The sequence below is a fragment of the Alosa sapidissima genome, chromosome 14 (genome assembly GCF_018492685.1).
Source record: "Alosa sapidissima isolate fAloSap1 chromosome 14, fAloSap1.pri, whole genome shotgun sequence".
In the NCBI taxonomy this organism is placed as follows: domain Eukaryota; kingdom Metazoa; phylum Chordata; class Actinopteri; order Clupeiformes; family Clupeidae; genus Alosa; species Alosa sapidissima.
The window spans coordinates 1,953,731-1,976,621 of record NC_055970.1 but is presented as its reverse complement, the minus strand read 5'-3'; the positions used below and the strand labels follow the sequence as shown (position 1 = coordinate 1,976,621).

Here is a 22,891-nt window from a genome sequence, read left to right as displayed (position 1 = left end):
CACACACACACACACACACACACACACACACACACATTGTTTGTCTGTGAACAAGCAGTGGACCATGACAAAGTGGGTACATAATATACATCTAGAGTTATTATGTAGCCAGAGCTTGGACATATGGGTAAACAATCTCCAAGGTCACTCAAAGCCTGCATGGAACTGAGGTGGATCTTACTGTGCAACGTCTGTTAGGAGAGGGTCAGTTTATTTGAGTCTGAGGCTGGGTGTGGCCCTTCACTGAAAGAGCAGTAAGTGACCTCATTTTGTGGGTCCTGTCACATGCAGTTCTTTTGTAAATATTCTGATCAGGCAAGATATTGGACAGCCTCAGCGAGTCTGAGGTGGACTACTTTGGTGCATGTTGCCTGAAGTATATTTACTTTCATGTGAGCTTTTATAGTAATGTCAGTATTTGCTTTCATGTGAGCTTTTATAGTAATGTCAGTATTTGCTTTCATGTGAGCTTTTACAGTAATGTCAGTATGTGCTTCGCTGGCCCAGTTATGTAGCATTAGCACAAAGTAGCTCAAATGAAATAATGTCTAATGGATGCATAATAACTGAAATAATGTCTAATGGATGCATAATAACTGAAATAATGTCTAATGGATGCATAATAACTGAAATAATGTCTAATGGATGCATAATAACTGAAATAATGTCTAATAACCAAAGATTGTTAAGGAGGAGCAAGATACTTCGTCGTAGTTCATGTCTATGGGCGTGAAATGGGGATCGAATCCTGTCTGCATAAAGAGGCGTGTCGATGACTTATTGATGAGCGTACGTTGCAACCGGCCAACAGCAGCTGCATAAATAACCAGCGCACACCTGATATAAGGTTGATTTTCTCCAGACTGGATTGCTCAAAAATGCTAAAAATGTACCTGAAATGTTCAGAAGGGTTTGAGGATCATGAAAATGTGCCCGAAATTCACATTCCTAACTCTATAGAACCAAGACCTTAGCATATGTGGTGAAATTCTGAGCTATGCCCATAGACTTCAATGGAGCAGTCGCTGCCTCTGCTCTGCATAAAGGGGGGTTTTGACCCCCCCCCCCTCGTGCGATCCGGGTTCCCGGAAGTGGCTCCTGATGAAGTATCTTGCTCTGCCTTAACAATCTTTGTAATAACTGTGCTGTTATTTAACTTTCCATTCCAGTTCTGTCTACCTGATACTGCTTTTGTGATTGTGTGTGTGTGTGTGTGTGTGTGTATGTGTGTGTGTGCGTATGTGTGTGTGTATGTGTGTGTGTGTGTATGTGTGTGTGTGTGTGTGCGTTGTGTGTGCGTGCGTGCGTTTGTGTGTGTGTGTGTGTGTGTGTGAGTGTGTGTATGTGTGTGTGTGTGTGTGTGCGTTGTGTGTGCGTGCGTGTGTGTGTGTGTGTGTGTGAGTGTGTGTGCAAGCGTGGGCTCGTGTGGGTGTGTGCATGTTTGTGTGTGTGTGTGTTGTGCTGTGTTACATGCGGAAGACATCTCTGTGCGCTTCCCCCTGTGCTCTGGGTTTGTGTGTACAGAACACGTGTATGCGTGCGAGGGTGGGATTTTCTGGTTACAGGCTACACCCACTCCGTCTTCTGCTCAACCTGTTAAAAGCCTCCCACCCCCACCTCCACCACCTCCACCTCCACCTCCACCACCTCCACCCCACCTCCACCACCACCTCCTCCACCTCCACCACCACCCCCAACTCCACCTCCTCCACCTCCACCTCCACCCCCACCTCCACCTCCACCACCACCCCCACCTCCACCTCCTCCACCTCCACCGCCGCCACCTCCACCACCTCCACCACCCCCACCTCCACCACCCCCACCTCCACCACCACCACCTCCACCACCACCACCACCTCCTCCTCCACCACCCCCACCCCACCTCCACCACCCCCACCCCACCACCTCCACCACCACCTCCACCACCACCCCCACCTCCACCTCCACCACCTCCACCTCCACCCCACCACCTCCACCTCCTCCACCCCACCTCCCGCCGCTCCCATTCCGTAGTTGCTGCTGTTGTTGTAATTAATCCACAGTGAGCTCAGCCAGCCTCCCCGGTTTCATGTTCCACAGCTCTAGATCAAAGCGCCTGGCTGGAGGAGAAAGCTCTTAACAGCCCGTCTGCACCTCCCACCCACCCAGCCTGCCGAGCTCAGCCACCCAGGCAGAGGTGGCAAGAGGCCACTCAAGTTTACATTGCCCACCCAGCCGCCCCCCCCCCCCTCGCCTTGCCGTCTCCATACTCGTAAATAGTGCCAAAATAAGGAAAGTGGAGAAACTAGAGCGTTTGTTGCCGATGTATGAAGACGTTTGATTTGATTGTACTACTTTTTTCACCCCAACGTTCATTCTTCCCCTGCTACTCTCTTTGCCCCTGCTGAGTTGTGCAGATCCTGAAGGTTTTCTGAATGCCTCAGGCACTCTGACTGTGTGTGTGTGTGTGCCTATGTGTGTGTGTAAAACACACAGCTGAAAGCGTTCTGAGAGGGATCTGTCCCCCAAATGTTCCCATTGCAGCCGGATGCTGTGCACTTGAAATGTATGTGGGCACACGCGCATGACCACGAGCTCACTCACTCATAAGCATGCAAACGTCCCTCTCATACACACCTTCACACATGCACACACAGGTGCCCTTGAAATGATATACAGATGGTGTTCAGTACACACCCTGTGCTCATCATCTGTACATGCAACATTACATATATGTGCACACACACGTGTACACACACACACACACACACACACACACACACACACACACACAGAATAAGAGACTCTTGAGGTAGAGGAGAGACTCTTGGTTCAATACGCACTCATGTAAGCAAGAGCAAAGAAAGCTTATCTAGTACACATAACACACACACACACGCACACACACATACACACACACACACACACACACACACACACACACACATGCATGCACACAAGCACGTACACACACACACGCCATTTCCCCAAGTCCTTGCCAGCTGTAAATCATTTTGTCCCAGCTCCCTCATGCCCCTTGGTAGCCTGATGGCTCTCTAGCCTGATGGGTCTCTATTCTCACACTTCCAGAATACAGAGAGGAGAGGAGACCTCAGAGAGATAGAAGCCCCTGGAGCGATGCGCAGTGTGCAGTGTGTCCAGCCCCTGGAGCGATGCGCATGGCGCAGTGTGTCCAGCCCCTGGAGCGATGCGCATGGCGCAGTGTGCAGTGTGTCCAGTCTCAATGCTCCTTTATTATCTCAGTCAGAATTCAAATCTGCTTGATTGCCTTGATTGAAGCCTGCTGACTGAGACATATAAAGAATTTGTTTCCTGTTTTTTGGGGCCTCACAATTCAAAGACATTATACAGCTCTGGGAAAAATTAAAGAGACCACTGCACAGTTTTCTCATGTCATCATACGGTTGCTGAGTGACATTCGAATGAGTTGAGGTCATATTCAAATTTGCAGTGCTCTCTTAATTTTGAATATGACTGTCAACTCAGCAACTGTAGAATGACATCAGAAAAATGTGCAGTGGTCTCTTAATGTTTTCCAGAGCTGCATATAAAGCTTATACACAGACAGCTTACAATATACAGGACAGGCAGTATATCATCGACATGCATTTGTACAGGTCACTAGAGGTCAAACCAGTCATAGCCTGATCCTCTGGTCAGCTCTTCATTTGCACTTCATACCGAGAAGAGCAGAGAAACGGGGGATGTCTGGCCCGCAGGAGCCGGTCGGTGTTGAGCTGGTGCTATTAGGGCCCGTGTTCCTGAGTGGGCCCAGCTGGACGTCCCCCCTGTGATGACCTGGAGATGCACTGCAGGAGCCCTGCCGTGCTGGAAGCAGCCGTGCACTCAATGCCCCGCCACTCGCAGTAGTTCCCTTGTCCCATCTGTCTAAGAGGAAGGGGATGGCTGTGTGTGTGTGTGTGTGTGTGTGTGTGTGTGTGTGTGTGTGTGTGTGTGTGTGTGTGTGTGTGTGTGTGTGTCTTTGTATTTGTATGTGTATGTGAGAGAGACAGAGAGCGATTGTGATGTTAATGTACCATAGGCAGTGGCTTGTGTGAATGTGAATGCATATGAGTGTGAATGAGTGTGTGAGTGTGTGTGTGTGTGTGTGTGTGTGTTTGTCTGTGTGTGTGTGTGTGTGTGTGTGTGTGTGTGTGTGTGTGTGTGTGTGTGTGTGTGTGTGTGTGCTTGTGAGTGGGTGGAAAGGTCTGCTTAGTAGCTATTTTCAGCCACATTCAGCAGAAGGCTTTTCAATAGAAAGAAAGTGCTCCCAACTGACTTGGTCGTTATACTGTGCAATCTGAGTGCTACTGGCATCCTTGGTACCCTTTAACACAGTCCATTTCTCATGGAACACGGAGAACAAGACTGTCCACTGCCACCTCTGTTTTGGCAGCACAGGTCAGTGTAGAGGGAACAGTTTTTATTCATCAGATTCTTTCAGTTCCTTCACTCAACCAACACACATGAAACGGTAGCTGATTTAACATGCACATACATTTGCATATGTATATACTATGCATACAGGCATGTAAATACTGTATGACTGTTATGATTAGTGAGGTTTCTGTGAAATGTTCCACACTGTACAGTGTAAACAGAATCCAGTGGGAGGAGGACCTCTGAGAGAACTGCGCTGGGTAGCGTGCTGTCTTCTGCACATGGTATGGTATCCCATGAGGCTTTGCGTTTTACCCTACTGGCTAATGTTTACTTTCACATCCTCACACATGCACACACACACACACACACACACACACACCCACACCTGTAGACTCCTAGAATGGTGCTTCCAGGAGATGTCCTGGTTTGTTAATATGCAAACAAGTGGGTGTCAGTAAGATTGTATGTATGAGAGTTCTCCCTCTCTCTCCTTTTCCCCAATCACTCTCTCATTCTCGTATGTGTGTGTGTGTGTGTGTGTGTGTGTGTGTGTGTGTGTGTGTGTGTGTGTGTGTTTGTATATATGTGTGTGTGTGTGTGTGTGTGTGTGTGTGTGTGTGTGTGTGTGTGTAGAGGGAGACTGATTGTGTGTCATGTGAGACACTCAGGAGTTGTGTCTGACATCATGCATTTAATCACATGACTGGGCCCTTCCCAAGTCATGAGCCGTTCAGCTGCTTCCAAAAAGAGGTGTGTGTGTGTGTGTGTGTGTGCACACTATGGTGCACACAGGTGGAGCATAAGATGTGCAGTTATACACATGTCTGTGGACACACACACACACACACACACACACACACAGCATAGATGTTAGCTTTGGGGGCTTTTGTATTGAAATGTGATGACAAATGACAAAACAGCAGAGGAGGACAGAAGGTGCATAAGAGAGTGAGAGGAGAGGTGGAGAGGGGAAGAGAGGGGGAGAGGTGGAGAGGGGAAGAGAGGGGGAGAGGGGTGGTGGAGAGGTGGAGAGGTGGAGAAGGGAAACTGGGTGGAGGGACAGACACACATACACACACACAAAGAAATCTTTCATAGGGGGGGAATGAGGACATGTGAGAAACCATGTGCTTTCTATGTGGATCGACAGACAAAGAAATGGTTGATGAGGATGTGCACAGACAGGGAAAAGGTGGTACCACTGATGGTCAAATGTATGTCAGCTGCTCTCTCTCTCTCTCTCTCTCTCTCTCTCTCTCTCTCTCTCTCTCTCTCTCTCTATGTGTTTGCATGGACGTTAGGGAGTAGAGTTGTAGCACTGACCACCAGTAGTGGTGCTTGAAAATGGAATGTTTCGGCGCCCCCTGTCATCAGCTCAGTAATAGTGCCCCTCGTGCAGCCCCATGGAGACCCCACCCTTCACTCTACTGCTGCAGCACAGCAGAGCAACAGACTGCAACTTGCCTGTCACATGTGCTTTTTCCAAGAAAGTTTTTGGACAGAAGAACATTTTTGTTTGTCGATGTCTTAGCCAGATCATTTGCTTCCTTTACCAGACCCTTTAAACTCTCTCAGAAAGTCAATTTGTCCAATTCTTTTTTCTCATTAGTTTTCCCATTAGCTTTAATAAAACCACTGTATCCAGCAAAATCACCAACTGATTGAAAATGTTCCAGTTGGATTTAAACAGATAGCTAAATCTGTTATCCAGATTTTGTCTCGGGCATTAGGCAGCTTAAACCTTTTTTTGTAGCAGCGCCAGCAGTTTGAGATTAACTGGTCTGTCTGTCCATCCATCCAACTGGGTGTGTCTGTCTGTTCATCTGTCTGTGTCTGACATCTGTTTGTATGTCTGTTTGTAGGACCTGGTCAACACGGTGGTCAGCACCTTCTTCTTTTTGCTGGCGTCCATTGTGCTGGCGGCGGTCAACCAGTCTGGCGCAGGAGCAGATGTCAAAAGTGTGGAGGGGAGTCGGAAATCCGGAGCAGAAATCGCTGCCGTGGTAACTTTGACGACCTCTGACCCTGTTCTGTTTTAGAATGACTACATCCCCTCAACCACCCCCACCCCCCCATTCTACATCCACAGTCTGCTAAAGTCATTCAGAGTGCTAAGCCATGGAAAGAGTCTAGGGACCCCCTGTCTCTTTCACTCACTCACTCTCTCTCTCTCTCTCTCTCTCTCCCTCCCTCTCCCTCTCTCTCTCTTCTGTCTCTCTTTCCTATCTGTGGATCCTTACTTGCTATAGTTGTTGTTCATGTCCCTCTCTTTTTCATACTTTTCTCATTCCAGAGTGAGGCAGCTCACTGACACTGTAGCGCACTGAACTCACTGATATTTGCTGGTGTTCTGCTGCCACCTTGTGGATGAAATGTGCAACTGTTTCCAGTGTGTGTCTCCTTGGCCTGCATTATCACACAATCTAATGCTGATGGACAGTTGTGTGTCAGAGCCAGAGTCAAAGACATGGCTGCTCCTTTGGAATGCTACCTCTTCAATAGACTTCCATTCACTAATTTACTCACTTACTTACCACCTCCCCCACTCTCTCTCTCTCTCTCTCTCTCTCTTTCTCTCTCTCTCTCTCATCTCACACTTACACACCTCCTAGTCTCTCTCAGTTGGACTCCAAACACATGTCTTAGTTATGACACATTGACACATTACTGGGCCATAGAGTATACTACTGCCTGTCCTTTAGATCTTTCTCTCTTTCCCTCCATCCTGCCTTTTCTCTTTTCTCTCCATCCCCCCTTTCTCTCTCACTCTTTCCTCCCTCACTTGCTCTTCTCATTTACCCTTTTCTGCTGAGTCAACACGTCGGGTCATTAGTTTCATTCCTGTACTCCCGCAACACACACACACACACACACACACACACACACACACACACACACACACAGACAGACACACTGACTCTTAATTGCTCATGCAGACTCAGGCTTGTAAAGCTGGCCACCCTCTGAGTTGTCTAAAGTGCTAAAGTGCTGACTCAGCGTTACCGCTGTTCCTGTCTCCGATCTGCTGCCTGCCTGCCCCGTCCTGCCCCGATCTCTCCGTTACCTGTGCCATCTCACCCCTCACCTGTCACCTGTCCTGTCTCACCTGTTTCCGGGTCACCTGCCCTGTCTCACCTCCATAGCTGAGTAAGCCTTGTCGTTGCAGTTATGGTTCTGCATGGTCTGCCTTGTGCTGCCTTGTGCTGCCTTGTGCTGCCTTGGTCATGCCTGTTCTGCTCTCCTCGGCTACCTCTCTGTCCTGTGTTTGCCTGCGTGGTTTCGTTTGCTTACTTGTTTTCAACAGAGTCGGTCATTTGCCATTTTGGTCTCGGCTGTTATGGTGTGTCCTTGGTCTCCCGTGTCATTATTTATGTGTTATCATAACACTGTCCAGCTCCCCTGTATTGTTTATTTTGTCCGTCCCTGTCCAGTATGTTTGATTTCTGTATCTATCTGGGCATGCTGCCTCCTCACTGTGCTTGTCTGAGCCTTTCTGGGCTACACTAAGCTGTCCAGTGCTAGCCAGGCCTGGGGCTTTGGATATGTGCTGACTTGTAGGACAGGGCAGATGTTTCTCAGCAGGAGACGCCTGCTAAACATCCTGGTGTGCTGTGGGGCCCGAGGGCATCTGTAAAACCTCCTAGCTTTGCATGCACGCCGGGGATCATGGGTAAAAGACAAACACAGCAGCCCACGGCCAGGGAAATCCATAATAAATCATTCCTGGCGCTCAGTGTAGATAGTGTATGTGTATGTCGACTTACTAATGTGTGTGTGTGTGTGTGTGTGTGTGTGTGTGTGTGTGTTTATACTAGTTTTCTAAACATGCTTTTATGCTACAGTCTGTATGTGTTTATACTTGCTTGTATCCTCATCTAAGCTAAAGGGGAATGTCAGGGGAAATGTTCCATCAGTCTTGTCATCAGTGTGTTTGCTCTGTCTCCAAACTCTACCTCTATCTAAACATTTTTCACACATGCCAAACCTTAGAGTAGCCCTGTGTATAAAGTGGGGTGGGGTGATTGGTTCTAAATTACCAATTTAAATTGTATTGTATTAATTGTATTTATTATCAAGTTATGAGTGATATTGTGATGCCATTGTGAGTGCAGGAGCAATGCAAATGGGTGCTCCTCTGCGCTGTGTTGCAGGTGTTCGGCTTCCTGGTGACGGGGGTGTACGCATTCAACTGCTACCTGGCAGTGCGACGCTGGAGGCGGGGGGACGGCCAGGCCGGTCAGCTCACCAGCGAGTACATGCGCGCCCGCACCGCGTCCCGAGGCGAGGTGGAGGCGCGGCCTGAGCTCCAGTGACCAATCCACACAGCCCGCTCCCCCACGGGGAGCCCTCTCCCCTCATTCCCATCATCCCTTTCTGCCAGAGTCTTCACATGGACTGGGTTGGCTCGGTTCGGTCCGGTTCGGTCCGGTTCGGTCCGGTTCAGCTCAGCTCAGCCAGGCACAAGCTCGGCACAGCAGTGCCACCATGAAGGCTTTTCACCCAACTGGTCTCAAAGACTGGAGCCGCCCACCTCTGCTATACAAGATGGAGGATGGTTATCGGCATTATGCGCCAGGATTTAGTCACATGAGAGACAGTCACAGTGCTGTTTGTGTGCTATCCTGACACACACACACACACACATACACACATATACATACACACACACATGCACACTTTACAACTATTTGTAAAATGCATTTAAATCATGTGACTGCCAAGATTCTCAATTTGAAGGATGTGTGTGTGTGTGTGTGTGTGTGTGTGTGTGTGTGTGTGTGTGTTATGTCTGTATATTCACCAGAAGATATTCAAGGATCAGAATGAGCAAAGGTCTCCTGAAGTTCCTCATGAAGAGTAAGGACACACACTGTTGGACGTGCAACATGATGGGGTTTGGGACATGTGTATCTGAGCCATACAAACCATTTAGAAGCACTTTCTGTCATCAGTAAAAACAACTTCACACCTAGCCTGTTGAGAAGCACCTAAGCCTGATGCATGCAAGCATTGTGTGACTTGTTCTGTACCACACACACACACACACACACACACACACACACACACACACACACACACACACGCACATACACAAAAACACACACACTCAGAGAGAGACATTGCCAAGCAGTGACTAAATGTATATAAAGTAGTTCTGTACCAGGCTCCTACATAGAAACTGTAGCTGGCAAGTTAATGACAATGTGACATGCTATCTCAGACCTTCACATGAGACCTTCATGCAGAAATGAAGGAGATGCATCGGCCAGATCATGTACATATTTGATATCCATTGCAGGTTTAATGTGCTATATGAGTGAAGTGATGAAGACCATAAACATTACAACCTTTGCTTCAGATAGATAGATAGATAGATAGATAGATAGATAGATAGATAGATAGATAGATAGATACTTTATTGATCCCCAAGGGGAAATTCAAGAAAGCTTCAGCTGGTTAATTAATGCATGGCACTAAAATGTAGCATTATGTGGCCAGATGATAACATGAAATTTAAGAGCAGCATCGGTACTGGAATTGAGGTACGGTAAAGGAGAAGCTCTTGACATAAAATAAAAGAAACATTAAAGGAGAAATTTGGCGAAAAATCGCTGGATTTCTCCTTTAAGGTAGGACTCTCAGGTGAATGGCCTCGAGCAATGGTCGCCAGTTGATGAATGTTAAAACTGAACTGGCAAATGCAAAGAATGTGTTGAATAATGGTATGAAAACCTCACATGTGTTATTAAACAAGAAGTAGGTTATGGATATGATTATGGTCCCTCTTCGGGCTGAAACTTCTCAAATGAAATTGAACAGTGAGAAGTTGAGCTGTTGTGTTGTTGTGCAGAGGGCTATTTTTAGCAGTGGAGCCTGCAGAGAGTACGTGGAAAGCTAATGTGGAAATAGCTTCTGTGGTGAACCTCCAGGGTTAGCCCAGACCTATGCTAGTGCTCCATTGTGTCCCAGTGTAGTGTTTTCAGGGAAATGGAAGCAGAGGACATGGTAGAGGGAGATTTGTACTGTATCAGGGTGCCTCTCATGCTTTCCTATCCCCTCTCTCTCTCTGTCTCTTTCTCTCTCTCTCACACACACACACACACACACACACACACACAGGATGTACTTCCTGTAACATATCACAAGTGTCTTTCTTTCAGTATGTGTGTGGACATGTAGGTGTTGTACATAGAACTACAATGTACATGCCATCTCCGTATGAAGGCATTCATGTATTGACGTGTATCTAACTTCATTTGTTTATGTGGACCATGTGGTGTTTTTTTCCTTTACAGAATTCATGTTCATGAAGTATGATTCAGTTCTTAATTATTCTGTCCTAATGGTATTTTGTATATTTTGATTAGTTTGAAGGATTGTTGTGTATACAAACACATATATTTGTGTTGGTTTTGTGTGTGTGCATTTCAATCAGTTATTTAGAAGAATGTTTTATTTTTCAACCTTCTCTGTCAGTGTCAAGTTATGAAGAACAGCTCCTCTTTAGCCTGCACTAGCGTTGGCCTGTGCATATGAGCTAGTGTACTTTAGCCTGCACTAGCGTTGGCCTGTGCATATGAGCTAGTGTACTTTAGCCTGCACTAGCGTTGGCCTGTGCATATGAGCTAGTGTACTTTAGCCTGCACTAGCGTTGGCCTGTGCATATGAGCTAGTGTACTGGGGTCACGCACCTTCCCAGAGTGCCTTGCAGTAGACGAAACAAGAGCAGCCAGTTACACCTTCACACAACATAGTCTTTAAAACTGTGTGTGTGTGTGTGTGTGTGTGTGTTTGTGTGTGTGTTGAGTGTGTGTGCTGATGTGAGATCACTTAGAAGGACCAATCTGAGGAGTTTAGTGTTATGAGAAGTCATTCTTTACACATGAATGGAAAATGAGAGACAAAACATTTCCTGGTAGCCTCTGACTCCGGCCTGGATCTGGCTGGGATTCGGCTGACATCAGTGCCACATCTGGGCCAAATCAGCACCACGTCTAGATCAGTTTTGTTCTAAATCCAGTTCAGAGTCCGCCTTTCTCTCTCTGTGTTCCATATGTTAACTGTTTTTGCAACATACTCCTCTTAATCTTTGTCTTAATACTCTTGTACCGTGGATGTGGGTTTTTCTTTCCAATTTCTTGTGGGTGTTTTTTGTTTTTTCCGTAACTGAATGGCTTCAGGAATATTTAGTTTGAAGGAAGCATGGTGAAGGGGGATCTGGTTTTTCTAGAGATAACGTGTTTTGGGTGTGCTTACGGTTATAGACAATCACTAGTGTGTATTTATAGAAGTGTCTGAAGTATATATCTTCGAAGAAGAAAAATGTGGTAGGCTATGCTTTGACATATCAATAGCAGAGCTCTCTTTTTTGGCCAATGATACTGTGCAAAAACTTTGACCAGCCTCTAAAATCTGTCTAGCTTTAGTGTCAAGCACTTGAGTTGTGACTGATTCTGAAACTTTTTAACAGAAGGCATCAGTAAACCAGAGCAATGTGTAAATATGACCTTGTCTAGGAGTTTGTATGTAAACATTATTGCATCACACACTTATATCTCTCTATTGAAGTCTTATGACTTACACCTGGATTTGACTTTTTTTTTCAACTGACATTGTGAAAATGGATGTTATGCAATCAAGGACAATAACTGATCCATGCTACATTTCAGCTCCAGTTTATTTCTGTATGCTTCTCTAGCGTACTGTTGTGTACTCTGACTTAGTACTCAAATGTGTATTTTTGTATTTATAGAAATCTATGTAGATTTACCAATGCTAATTGTGGGGTTCACATGGTTTGAGTCTGCTAACTTACAATGGAAATTAAATGATTCCAGACACTCTTGGCTGTTCATTTAAACCCTCCATTAGAAGACAGAATCAGTGGGTCGCTTGTTTACCCATGATGCATGTTATGACATTGGCAGAAGTATTCAAAAACATAATAAGGGAATTTTAAGAACACTTGTTTATTGAATATATATGGCTTTCAGTTTACAAACTTTTTGGCAGTTTCACACTCTGTGACAAGAGGCAAGGAATTTCATGACACACAGTCACATACATGTACACACACACACACGTGGTAGTTTGGGAGGATGTGTTAGGAAGCGTGTGGCATTAGCAGTGCATCTTTGATATATACTGTAACCTTGGATTTGTAGTGCCTTCCACAAATACTTATAACTGGAGAAAAAACAAAACTGTAAAAAAGCTCAATGTAATTTGCAGCTTTGAAGTCTGCAACTCTGAGATCTAAGCCTCTGACATTTCTGTGAGACCCTGGATTGACTTGATTTTCTCATAAACCCAGAACTGTAATTTAGCGTAAACCAATACTTACAATATCTAAAATGTCCCTATTTACAAGTTCTGTTTTGCTGCTTCCAAAGTAACACAGTATTCACTTTTATGTTCAACATTAAGCACTGTATACACAGCATTCATTTCATAATAATGCTTCTCTTGTCTTTCTAAATATGACTTTTCAGTATTCATACCTTGACATATGAAAGAAAGAAAAACAGTGCAGTTTCTGGGCAGAAGTGCTATTAGCCTTTAAAGACCATGGCTTAACTTCTCGATACCGTTATTAGCTTTGGTTTGTTACAATAGCTATATGTGTCCTGTACAAATAAAGCCTGTTAAAGAGGGCTAGAGAGAGTCATCTGACTGCCCCTGCTGTAGTCACTTTAAGGTTGTAAACATGAAGAGAGTGCAGAAACTCAGTTACACATAAGATGGCTTTCTCTCTACCCTCCACTTTCAACAAGCAAAGTCGCTAATCATTTTAATGTAACAGTATTAAAAAAATCTCCCAACTGGTACATTAAAAAAAAAAAAACATTTTATAGCAAAAGAAGAGCAAACAGACTAATGCACTGTTTTTATCATTACATACTTTCTTTCTATTGGATTCAGCTTTGTAAGAAAAAAAGGTTAAAGTCATCTGACTTGTCCTGATTTAGCCCAGTAAACAAATTCAGAGCAAGCTAGGAAAACTACTGCGAGACATTCACAGCTTTAAGCATACACTCAAACAGCAAGGGGAGGGGGTGGTAGTTGTTGTAAACAACTGTATGGACTTCACTTTATATACCAAAAGCAAAACACTTCAAAAAGAGTCCAAAAGATAATGCTTTTGACTGTTATCAGTGAGTGTGAGGTACAATACAGCATTCATCTGTAGTGGTGAAAGATCAGTGGTCAGTGGACTCAAGAAGGGAATTCTTCTTTTCCATCAGGCACTAGAACGGACGCCTCGACCCAGTGACATTCTGGTAAATCCCCCTCCTCAGTCTGAGTCGGAATCTGAGTCATCTAGGAGAGGGAGAGAAGGGAGGTAAATGAGAAAAGCAGATCTGGCACTCGTTGTGAAGGAAGTGAAAAGTCCCTAGTGATAGCCTATTTGATAGCTAAACTCTGGCAATGACACGTCAAAATAAACACAAGGAGCTCATAAGTTGCACATCGCCCCAATCTTTCACCAATGTTATTTCTAGTAATTCCACTATTAAGCTCTAGTTTTGACAGGACTGCTTTTGTGGTGATTCGTGTAAAAGCCAAATACCCTGAGGGAGCCCAGAAAGTGGATGTGGGTATATGGATCAAAAACAGAAGTGAAATGAAAATCTTGACATTTCGTCCCCTTTTAATTATAAGGTTCTGCCTTCTGAGGAGTTCTGAGATACTGGGATTAAAAGTTTTAGAATTCCATAGAATTATATTTATGGGCTGAACAAGTCTCTTTAGATATAATGTCCAAAAATGCATACAACTTCAAGAAACCCCTCACCTCACCTTATGAAGTTGTCACATAATAAGAATATGTCAATAACTGAATTTTGAACAAATGTCAGATAAAACCTTATAATTCAAAGGGGGCGATTTGCAGATATTTATATGGAACTTCCTGTACACACACGTGGTGCACACAGCACCACTCATTACAAGAACAGCAATTACAATGAGGAAATTACTAGAAACCCCAATGCAACATTTTAATTGAATCTAATTTCATGTCCTGTCATGTTTACAGTGGGTGGAACAGGAAACAACATGGTTTCAGAAACCTCCAGCCAAATCTCTACCAAACCCACAACCAAGGGGCCCTCATCATAACATGGGGCTAACTTCCCAACAACCACTGCCTTCCAGAAGGCATTCTTGAAGTCTTATATGTTGTAGACTGAAAGTGATTCAATAGCTCCTTGAGTTGGATGCTAAACCATATTTTGCTACATAAATCAATAATTTATTTTATTGTTACATGAATTGTAATATAGCAGAGAGGACATGGCTTTGCTGAAGCTCAGAGCACCACCACTGTTGACAATACTCATTTTGTATAATTCCCACACTAATCCATGGAAAGTGTTTCATCAAAACTTAAAAAGGAAGAAACACACACATACACACACACACACACACACACACACACAAACACGAACACGAGAACTTACGGCTGTCCCAGAGAGAAGTCCCAGAGAGAAAGAGAGAGAGAGAGAGAGAGAACACACTTCTGCAGTATCAAATTCATAGAGAAAGAGGAACAGGTCAACGGTAGCAAGTACCTGGGGGTGTGGGTGGGTCATCAGTCGACTCTCCTCCGCCGCCCGCTTTGAGGAAATTGGCGAGGTCGTTAAAGATCAAATAGAAGTCGAGTGCAAAGAATATTGTGGCGATGAAACCAAATAACTGGAAGCAAAAGAGGGAAATGATATGAGATACTGATAGGCAGAAAATGAGTTTCAGGCAAGTTCACTTTAGTACCTAGACAATGAGATAAGAAAAAAGGGGGAAAGCACACAAAAAAGCAGAAATTAAACATTTATCATTTGGTATTACCCTTCTGAATAAGACATACAAATACATTTAAGTGACGTTTCACTGATATAACTTTATCTAATGCACTTAAAATTCCACCATATTAGTATTCTTTGGAAAACATGAGCAAAAGAATAGAATCAGGCAATAGCACACACACACACACACACACACACGCACGCACGCACACACACGCACATACACGCACATACACACCACACTTCTGACTTCTTCTTCTGACTTACCCCTGCTGCTTTGGAAGCTCCATCAGGATACTTGGATACAGCAATTATGGAGATGATGAAAAAGATGATAGATGCGCTGACACAACGCAGAAAGTCCTTTATTATGGAGGTGGAAACACAGGGGGGGTGTGTTTGGGGGGGGGGGGGGGGGGGGGGGTTGGAAGTATATCCATCAGAAGTGATCAAATATTCAGCCCCCAACTCACAAGCTACTCCACAACATGCTCACACAACAGCTCAAGTAAGGCTGAGTAAGCAAAAATCTGAAGGTTAACATTACCCTCATTAGCAATAGCATGATTAACATTTGAACATCATTATCATCTTAACAGGAGGTGAAGAAACAAAAGAGGCCACAAACAAGCAATCTATGTAAACTATCTCTCTACAGTCTCTACTCTCACATGTTGCATGATTATTGATTATCTGATTGATTAGTTGATGCATGATTAGATATGATCTATGATATGATATGATGATTTTCCAGGTAAGTTGTAGAGCTACATTACCATTAGGGGCCAATGGAAGCCCTTGAAGCGCTCGTTGATCTTGGTGGAGTAGGCGAAGAGGAGGAAAAGAGCCGCCAGGAACTCTATGAGAGGAGCCGTCACAAACGCAGCTGCTGTGGACGCCACGAAGCAAATAAAGTCCACAAAGGACAGGATCTAGAGAGAGAGAGAGAAAGACAAAACAAAGAGGGCAAGAGGGTCAAAATGGAAAAGAAAACTGTTTATCTGCTTTGTGAAAGAAGTGTTACAAGCTTTTACAAAATACATTTCACCAAACCCACACAGTCACTTTTGACCTTGACTTCAGGAGGTGGTCATACATCAGAAGATAAATTGTTAGGAGTCCCTCAGACAGAGTCAGCACTGAGGACACAGGCAGCCAGCCATCTACATCCAGCACCTTTTGGGCATCCAACACTGTACCAACCTGCCAATGCACTTAAGGCCAAAGATTACAATCACTAAGAGCATCCACCCCTGGGCAGGCCCACTGCCTGAAACAGCCATGGCCATAATCTGATGGACTATCAGTACAGAGTCGAATACTAGAACCAATGTGGCCTCGTCTCGGGTATATTTCAATTTATAGCTAATTTAACAGCATGGGTAAGACCCTAACTGATGAGTAATCTCAATATTCCTACGCTATGATAGCTACTGTGTACTTAATGTATGAGAACTTTGCTTGTTGATAGACTTTTGCACTTACACCTGCACTCCACCTATGCTCACTAACACACACTTACCATGTATTTCCCAGTCTTCCCTCCTCCACCTCCTCCTTCTGTCCTCATACCACACGTTCACTGGTACTTATAATGTCAACAACACTCTTATTCTCTAGTAATAGTACTGGAAGATTCAGTAGCAATTCCTCGCTAAGGTCTCCTTTGCACTGCAGCTTTCATGTTATACTCTTCTGTAAGTCGCTTTGGATAAAAGCATCTGCTGAATGAATACATGTAAATGTTATTAAGGCCCATGATGTTATTTGATAAACCAATGGATAGGTCACTTTTGAAATATAATGGCAGAGTTATGAAATTAACATTGATAAACAGAGAATGAAGCACTGTATCCTTTACAAATCAAATATGCATCGCTCAGCATAATAACCATAGACTGTGATTTGAGGCGTGCTGTTCATTCTTAAGTATCCTGCTCATAGCATTGTATTCACTTGAATGAACATGCACGCACGCACACACACACACACACACACACACACACACACACACACACACACACACACACACACACACACACACACACACACACACACACACACACACACACACACTAACATAAACACAGAAGGCAGTTCAACAGAGGACAGTTGTCAGGGAGTGTAAGTGAAATGTATGCAGACAGACCGCACCACCATAAATTGTACACACGCAGAGCTGCTCTTTGATAGCAGCGTGCAGTCCCATCTATAAACACACAGGGCTGACATAAAACACAGGACGTGCACTTTCTCTTGAAAGCATGTCATCTGAATATCCGGCACAGAGGGCACACACCACACTATGCAATCCCTTTGTTGTTAGGAACTCTCCCCTGCTTTCTTAGTGTCTTTACAGAGAGAGGCAGGCATTTTGTTTTAGTTAAAAAAGGGTAGCTGGCTAAACCCTAGAGGTGAACCATAGAGTAGGTGAAACCCGCCCTGTACACTGCCACCCACACACTCTCAGCTGAAAGCTGCACATTTAGCAAATCAGGCAAGACACAGTTTCTGTGCTGCATAAGGTTTATGATCTATACTAGTAGACATAGTGGTCAGTGGCTTTGTATTTGCAAAAGAATGGTGTCATGTTGCATGCTCTCTATTTCCATTTCACTTACATGGCCTTAGTTCATCTGCAAACTACACAAGTTGCTTAGAAGTACAGCTGAAGAAGGACACTTGTTACCAGTTGTTTTTAGGGCACTCTATGGTTGAGTACTTGCATTTAGAGTCATTTACATGTCTACTAGCCTTTTATTTGCATATTTTATACTTCGGAAAGGAAAAGAATAATTGGAAAACTATGTGAGATGAGATTGCATGGGGGTTGTTTCACCTGAATCATATGAAATGTGTACTTATTTCACCTCTGCAAGTTTGGTTTTGTCATATTCAAAACCATCATTTAACAAGATAAAAAAAATACAACCAAATGTCTTCCTTGTTTCAATTTTTCTTTTTCTATGAAAATGCCCTAATAATTCCAAGAGCACTACATGAGTAACTGTCATTCCACCTAAAATAACAGCATTTTCCAGATGTCCTTCGCCGAATGTTTTGGATTTGATTTCAGTTTTTCCATCAGGACGGCAGAACGCCGCCATGCTGAAACCAGAGCCCAGATCGGCGCCGACTCTGGGCCAGGCCTGGCGCCGATGTCAGCCGATCTACTCCACAGACAGGCTGTCTAGGATGTCATAAAAGTGGGCGGCTGTAGAAATCCCCCTATCCTTTGATAATGATAACTTAAAAAGAGGCGCTATTGTTCCTGCGGGTGGATGCTTTTGACTGTAGGTTAATGGGTCAAAACGGAATGCCCCATCGGCAAAGATTATGGCGAAAGGGAGGCTGCATTCACACGCATGACAAAAAGAGACCAATTTCACTCACATGACAACCACACGGTGCAGCCGAAGCACCCTGCAAATGGCGCTTCAGTTTTTAGGCAACCCTGAAGCCCCGGCAGTCATGGTCAGGTAGTTTGGCAGAAAATGCTGATTAATATTTTTTCGTCAGTTACATCACTATTTTCAGGCAGACACACCCACTTACAACATTTCCTGCTGGAGGGGGTGGTCTGTAGTATTACTAGCGTCAGCATCTGTGATTAACACAAGACACTTAGTAAGTAGGTTATGCTCTGTAGACTACTACACTCAAAAAACTTTCTAAACTGGACATAAGCTATGCACACCTGGCCTAGGCTATAGCGAGGGAGACGTTAGAACAAACGCGCGCGCACACACACACACACACATAAACATGCAACATCTGTTGATTTAGCCTATATTCGAAGCAACGACCAAGACGTGAATCACTACTAAAGGCCTCATCATCTTGACAACTATGGACGATGTAGGCTATCAAAAAAATCGCGTTAAAACAAAACATTTTCCTCACACATCTCAAAAACCCCTCTAAACAAATGGGAATCGTGTGATTGACCTAAATAGCAAAGGCTCATGGCAGTATTCATTCATTCATAGTAAAGCACACACAATGAATCGCCGCAACACCAGAGTGATATGTTTCCCCGTTGTGCATTCATTTGTTGATTCCAAAGTTATAATTTGGTGTCTATTAAAAGTTTTATTGGAAATGGCCTACCTACTACAGCAGCCTACTAGTAAGTTGTCTAAATACCACAGATCATATACGAAAACAGTGAATTAGTAGACTATATTAATGTTATTACCACTTCGCCGATTAGAAGCGTTCCTTTTCGGGATGTAACGAACTCTTTGCTCGGGAGAAGAGAGAAAATTGCATGGCGCGATCTCGTTGAGTCGGGAGCCTCGATATCCCCCATTGCGCGGATAGAAAGAAGTGTGACGATTCAATGAAAAAGTTTCACTCCTCTCCCTCTGTCCTGCAGCTGACAGTACAGAGAGAGCGTAGAGAAAAAACTGTAGTGAGACCAACGGCGTGTCTCTCTGTCCCCCAACCCCCGAAGTGGAAACGGAAATAATGACAGCGCGGAAACGAACAGAGTACAAAAGCGCAACATCTGCATTCTGCAAATCTGGAGAACGTTAACTTAAAAGAATGTGGGCGAGCTGTCCCCTCGGGCAGGGGGCTTTGTAATATCAGTACGGGAGCCAACATTGCATTGCAATTACTGAGGTGGAAGATTAATGCACAGGCTTTATTATAAGCGCCGAGGAGGCATCCATTAATAATAACAATAGGTTATTAACCCCAAACCCTTTAACTAAACAATGCATGGACATGGAAGCCTTCAGGCTAGGGTGGTCAGCAGTCTACCAGCAGGTCACTAGTTCCTCCCAGGCATAAATTACAAGTGGATAAAATGCACGCATTTGTAAGTACAGCTTTTTAAAACAGCCCATGTCCAAATTGAGGTATCTTCTCTTTGGAATAATGCTTTCAACATTAAAATGCAAGCAAGACCTCCCATTACAGCATGATGATATTGATCCTATCATCCAGGGAATTACTAAATAAACCAGACTTGAGGCATGGACAATAACGTCTCTGAATAAATTATGTTGCATCACATTCACACATGTGACACCCCCAGACCACAATGTGAAATACAGTAGCCTGTGTCCTTTAGGTCCTCCTTTGATTGAAGGTGATTTTCCTGAATAATAGGAATCCATCAACTCCCCATAGAATTGCACATATGAACCCCACAATCTGCAAACAAGCACAAGTGGACAAGATTGAGGTCATCAGTCATCAATTCAGACTGCCATTGGCAGAACAATTTCAGCTGAGATTTAAACTCTGCACTGGCTGTGATGCTGTTTGTAATTGGCCTGCATTGCATGTATAGTAAGTATAAGTATAAGTATAAATACTCTTTTGATCCCGTGAGGGAAATTTGGTGTCTGCATTTATCCCAATCTGTGAATTAGTGAAACACACTCAGCATACACTAATCCCGGCGCAGTGAGCTGCCTGCAACAACAGCGGCGCTCGGGGAGCAGTGAGGGGTTAGGTGCCTTGCTCAAGGGCACTTCAGCCGTTCCTACTGGTCGGGGTTCAAACCGGCAACCCTCCGCTTACGAGTCCGAAGCACTAACCAGTAGGCCACAGGTGTATTACTGTACGTAATACAGTGTGTTGCCTTTTCCTATTAGGCCTAACACCAAATGCTGGTAACACTGTTCACTACTGTATAACTCAGATTTTTGCATAAAAGGAAAATGTTTCTAATCTCATCCATCTGATTTGTTTGCTACTGGTGATGTGCAAGTATGTTGTTCCACTCACCGCTCCGACCACAGTGGCTGTGAGTGAGTCCGTGGAGAGAGCCACTACACTGAGGATGAACATGAACACCGATGCAAAGAATGAGTTCAACACATCCTAGAACAAAAAGAGAAGCATTTAGATTGTATTGTGCATAATAACATTTGTACATTTTCAGATATGCATTTTTTGACTTTTGCAGATATGCCCTTATCTAACACTGACATCTGCTGATGTTGGTGCATGTGTACCAGGGCCGGAGATGCAGGCTGCAGGATGATGATAATTATTATTATTATTATTATTATTATTATTATTCTAGGCCCTGAGCACCAGAGATGAAGGCTGTGGCCGCTTGTGGCCAAAGATCCTTTATCAACCGTCTCTGTTGTGGCCATATGTTTGTCTGAAAACTGATCAATTTGTGTTGTAGTTTTAACCAAGTGCAATTCTGAGCCAGTCTTTGGGCAATGTTTTGAATATCATAATAGCCGTGAGTGCATTTTGTATAAAATTGTGATATAATATATAAAAGGTTTTGACTATTTGGGCACCCAGAGGATTAGAGAGGCTGCCACTGGGGATCCTAATCAACTAAACCAAACTAAACATATTGGTTATGGACTGTACATTGAGTTCACATTGACTCTTACAATGAGAGGCCAGAAGAAGAGAGTGATGGTCTTGTTGAGTTTGAAGAGATAGAGCAGCAGAAGGCCAGTGGTGATCAGGAGCTCCATCAGAGAGGCAGCGATGTAGGGAGGTCTGGAGGCCACTGCATAGCACAGGAAAGCCACAAAAACAACAACCTGAAACACAACACCAAATAGCACATGGTATTGGTTAAGGTTAGCCGATTGGGTTATTTTTTTATTTTACTTGTCTTCTTTTCTTCATTTTTCTGATCTAGCATCCTGCAATAGTTAAACAAGAAGTAACAAAAATTGCTAAATTTTCATTGTGACAGTGACAAACCATAACGTAGTCAATGTAGTTTCTGATGTAAATGTGTATAGTTCAAATGAACAGGAGCTTTCTTGAATAATAAAGTTCCTAAGAACTACAGTGAGTAGTATGCCTTAAAAGGAAGGACTGTGAGCTCTAACCACTTTCTACCCACCATGTTCGATGTAAACCATATTTACACTCCTCAGTTCACTGCCCCCTAGTGGCTATGCTTCAAAATGGTCTCTAAATGCTGAAGCAAGGACTTGGGACTTAGCAAGGGCTAAGTTCCCCTTTTCATATTTTATTGTGTGTTGATGTCTCAACACATGCTCTTTGACAAGGTATACCACAAAAGATAAATTAAAGAACATACTGGATGGCACTTTCACATGAGGTGCAACATTAATCTTATAACACCTACATGTGTTGAGGCATCAATCTTTTTTCATATGTCACTTCCTCTTCAGTCACTTATAGTCTGCATTTGACAAAACATCCATCTTAGCATTGCCATGGACATGCACACATATTTTTATTTCCATTTCAATAAAATCATTATTTCCTACAGACCAGAAGTAGGCATAATTTATCTAAAATATGTGCAAAAAACAAAACCTACTTCAGGTTAGAATTCTTGAGTAGGGGGACATTTTTGCTGCTGCTATTGTTTCTTTCTTTTCTCTCAATAATCACAACTCACAATTTCTGCAATCTTCAGGCCTCCTTTAATGGATTTCAGCAGAGCAGTATTGACCTCAACGGAGGTTGAGCTCGACTCCCCTTTGGCTGACATGTCTTCTGTCATAGTGACTTTGGTTCTTCCGTTGCACTTTTTAGTATTGCAGTTGGCTTCCTCTTGCCAATTTTAGTTTCAGGAAACGATATCTGACAGTGTTGTATGTCTCTAAAAGGATCTGCATCCACAAATGCACACAAACAATATAATGTGTATGTGAAGATAATACAGAAATGCTAAATGTAAGTAATGTAACTGACCTGTTGACGTTCAACAGTAGTATTCATCACACAAACTT

The 22,891-nt window shown here is 43.9% G+C and overlaps 3 protein-coding genes across 4 annotated transcripts in view; 1 reads left to right on the top strand and 2 right to left on the bottom strand.

The window, feature by feature from the left end:
• The window catches only part of cmtm4 (CKLF-like MARVEL transmembrane domain containing 4), a 34,863-nt gene extending 22,639 nt beyond the window's left edge, over window positions 1-12,224 (top strand). For both annotated transcript variants that reach the window (XM_042062171.1, XM_042062170.1), the window contains 2 exons: window positions 6,246-6,386; window positions 8,535-12,224. In XM_042062171.1, the coding sequence (XP_041918105.1) occupies window positions 6,246-6,386; window positions 8,535-8,696 (303 nt within the window). In that variant the 3' untranslated portion in view covers window positions 8,697-12,224. The remainder of the gene's footprint in view (window positions 1-6,245; window positions 6,387-8,534) is intronic.
• Window positions 12,225-12,333: 109 nt separating this feature from the next.
• cmtm3 (CKLF-like MARVEL transmembrane domain containing 3) lies at window positions 12,334-19,673 on the bottom strand. Its single transcript, XM_042062172.1, has 5 exons — window positions 19,387-19,673; window positions 15,965-16,120; window positions 15,456-15,551; window positions 14,958-15,081; window positions 12,334-13,704 (listed from the first exon to the last, which is right to left on the bottom strand). The coding sequence occupies exons 1-5, from the start codon at window positions 19,498-19,500 to the stop codon at window positions 13,679-13,681; spliced, it is 516 nt and encodes a 171-aa protein (XP_041918106.1). The 5' UTR covers window positions 19,501-19,673; the 3' UTR covers window positions 12,334-13,678.
• Window positions 19,674-19,817: 144 nt separating this feature from the next.
• Window positions 19,818-22,721, bottom strand: LOC121682140 (chemokine-like factor). Its single transcript, XM_042062173.1, has 5 exons — window positions 22,558-22,721; window positions 21,563-21,718; window positions 20,931-21,026; window positions 20,235-20,351; window positions 19,818-20,148 (listed from the first exon to the last, which is right to left on the bottom strand). The coding sequence occupies exons 1-4, from the start codon at window positions 22,660-22,662 to the stop codon at window positions 20,265-20,267; spliced, it is 444 nt and encodes a 147-aa protein (XP_041918107.1). The 5' UTR covers window positions 22,663-22,721; the 3' UTR covers window positions 19,818-20,148; window positions 20,235-20,264.
• Between the last annotated feature and the right edge of the window lie 170 nt (window positions 22,722-22,891).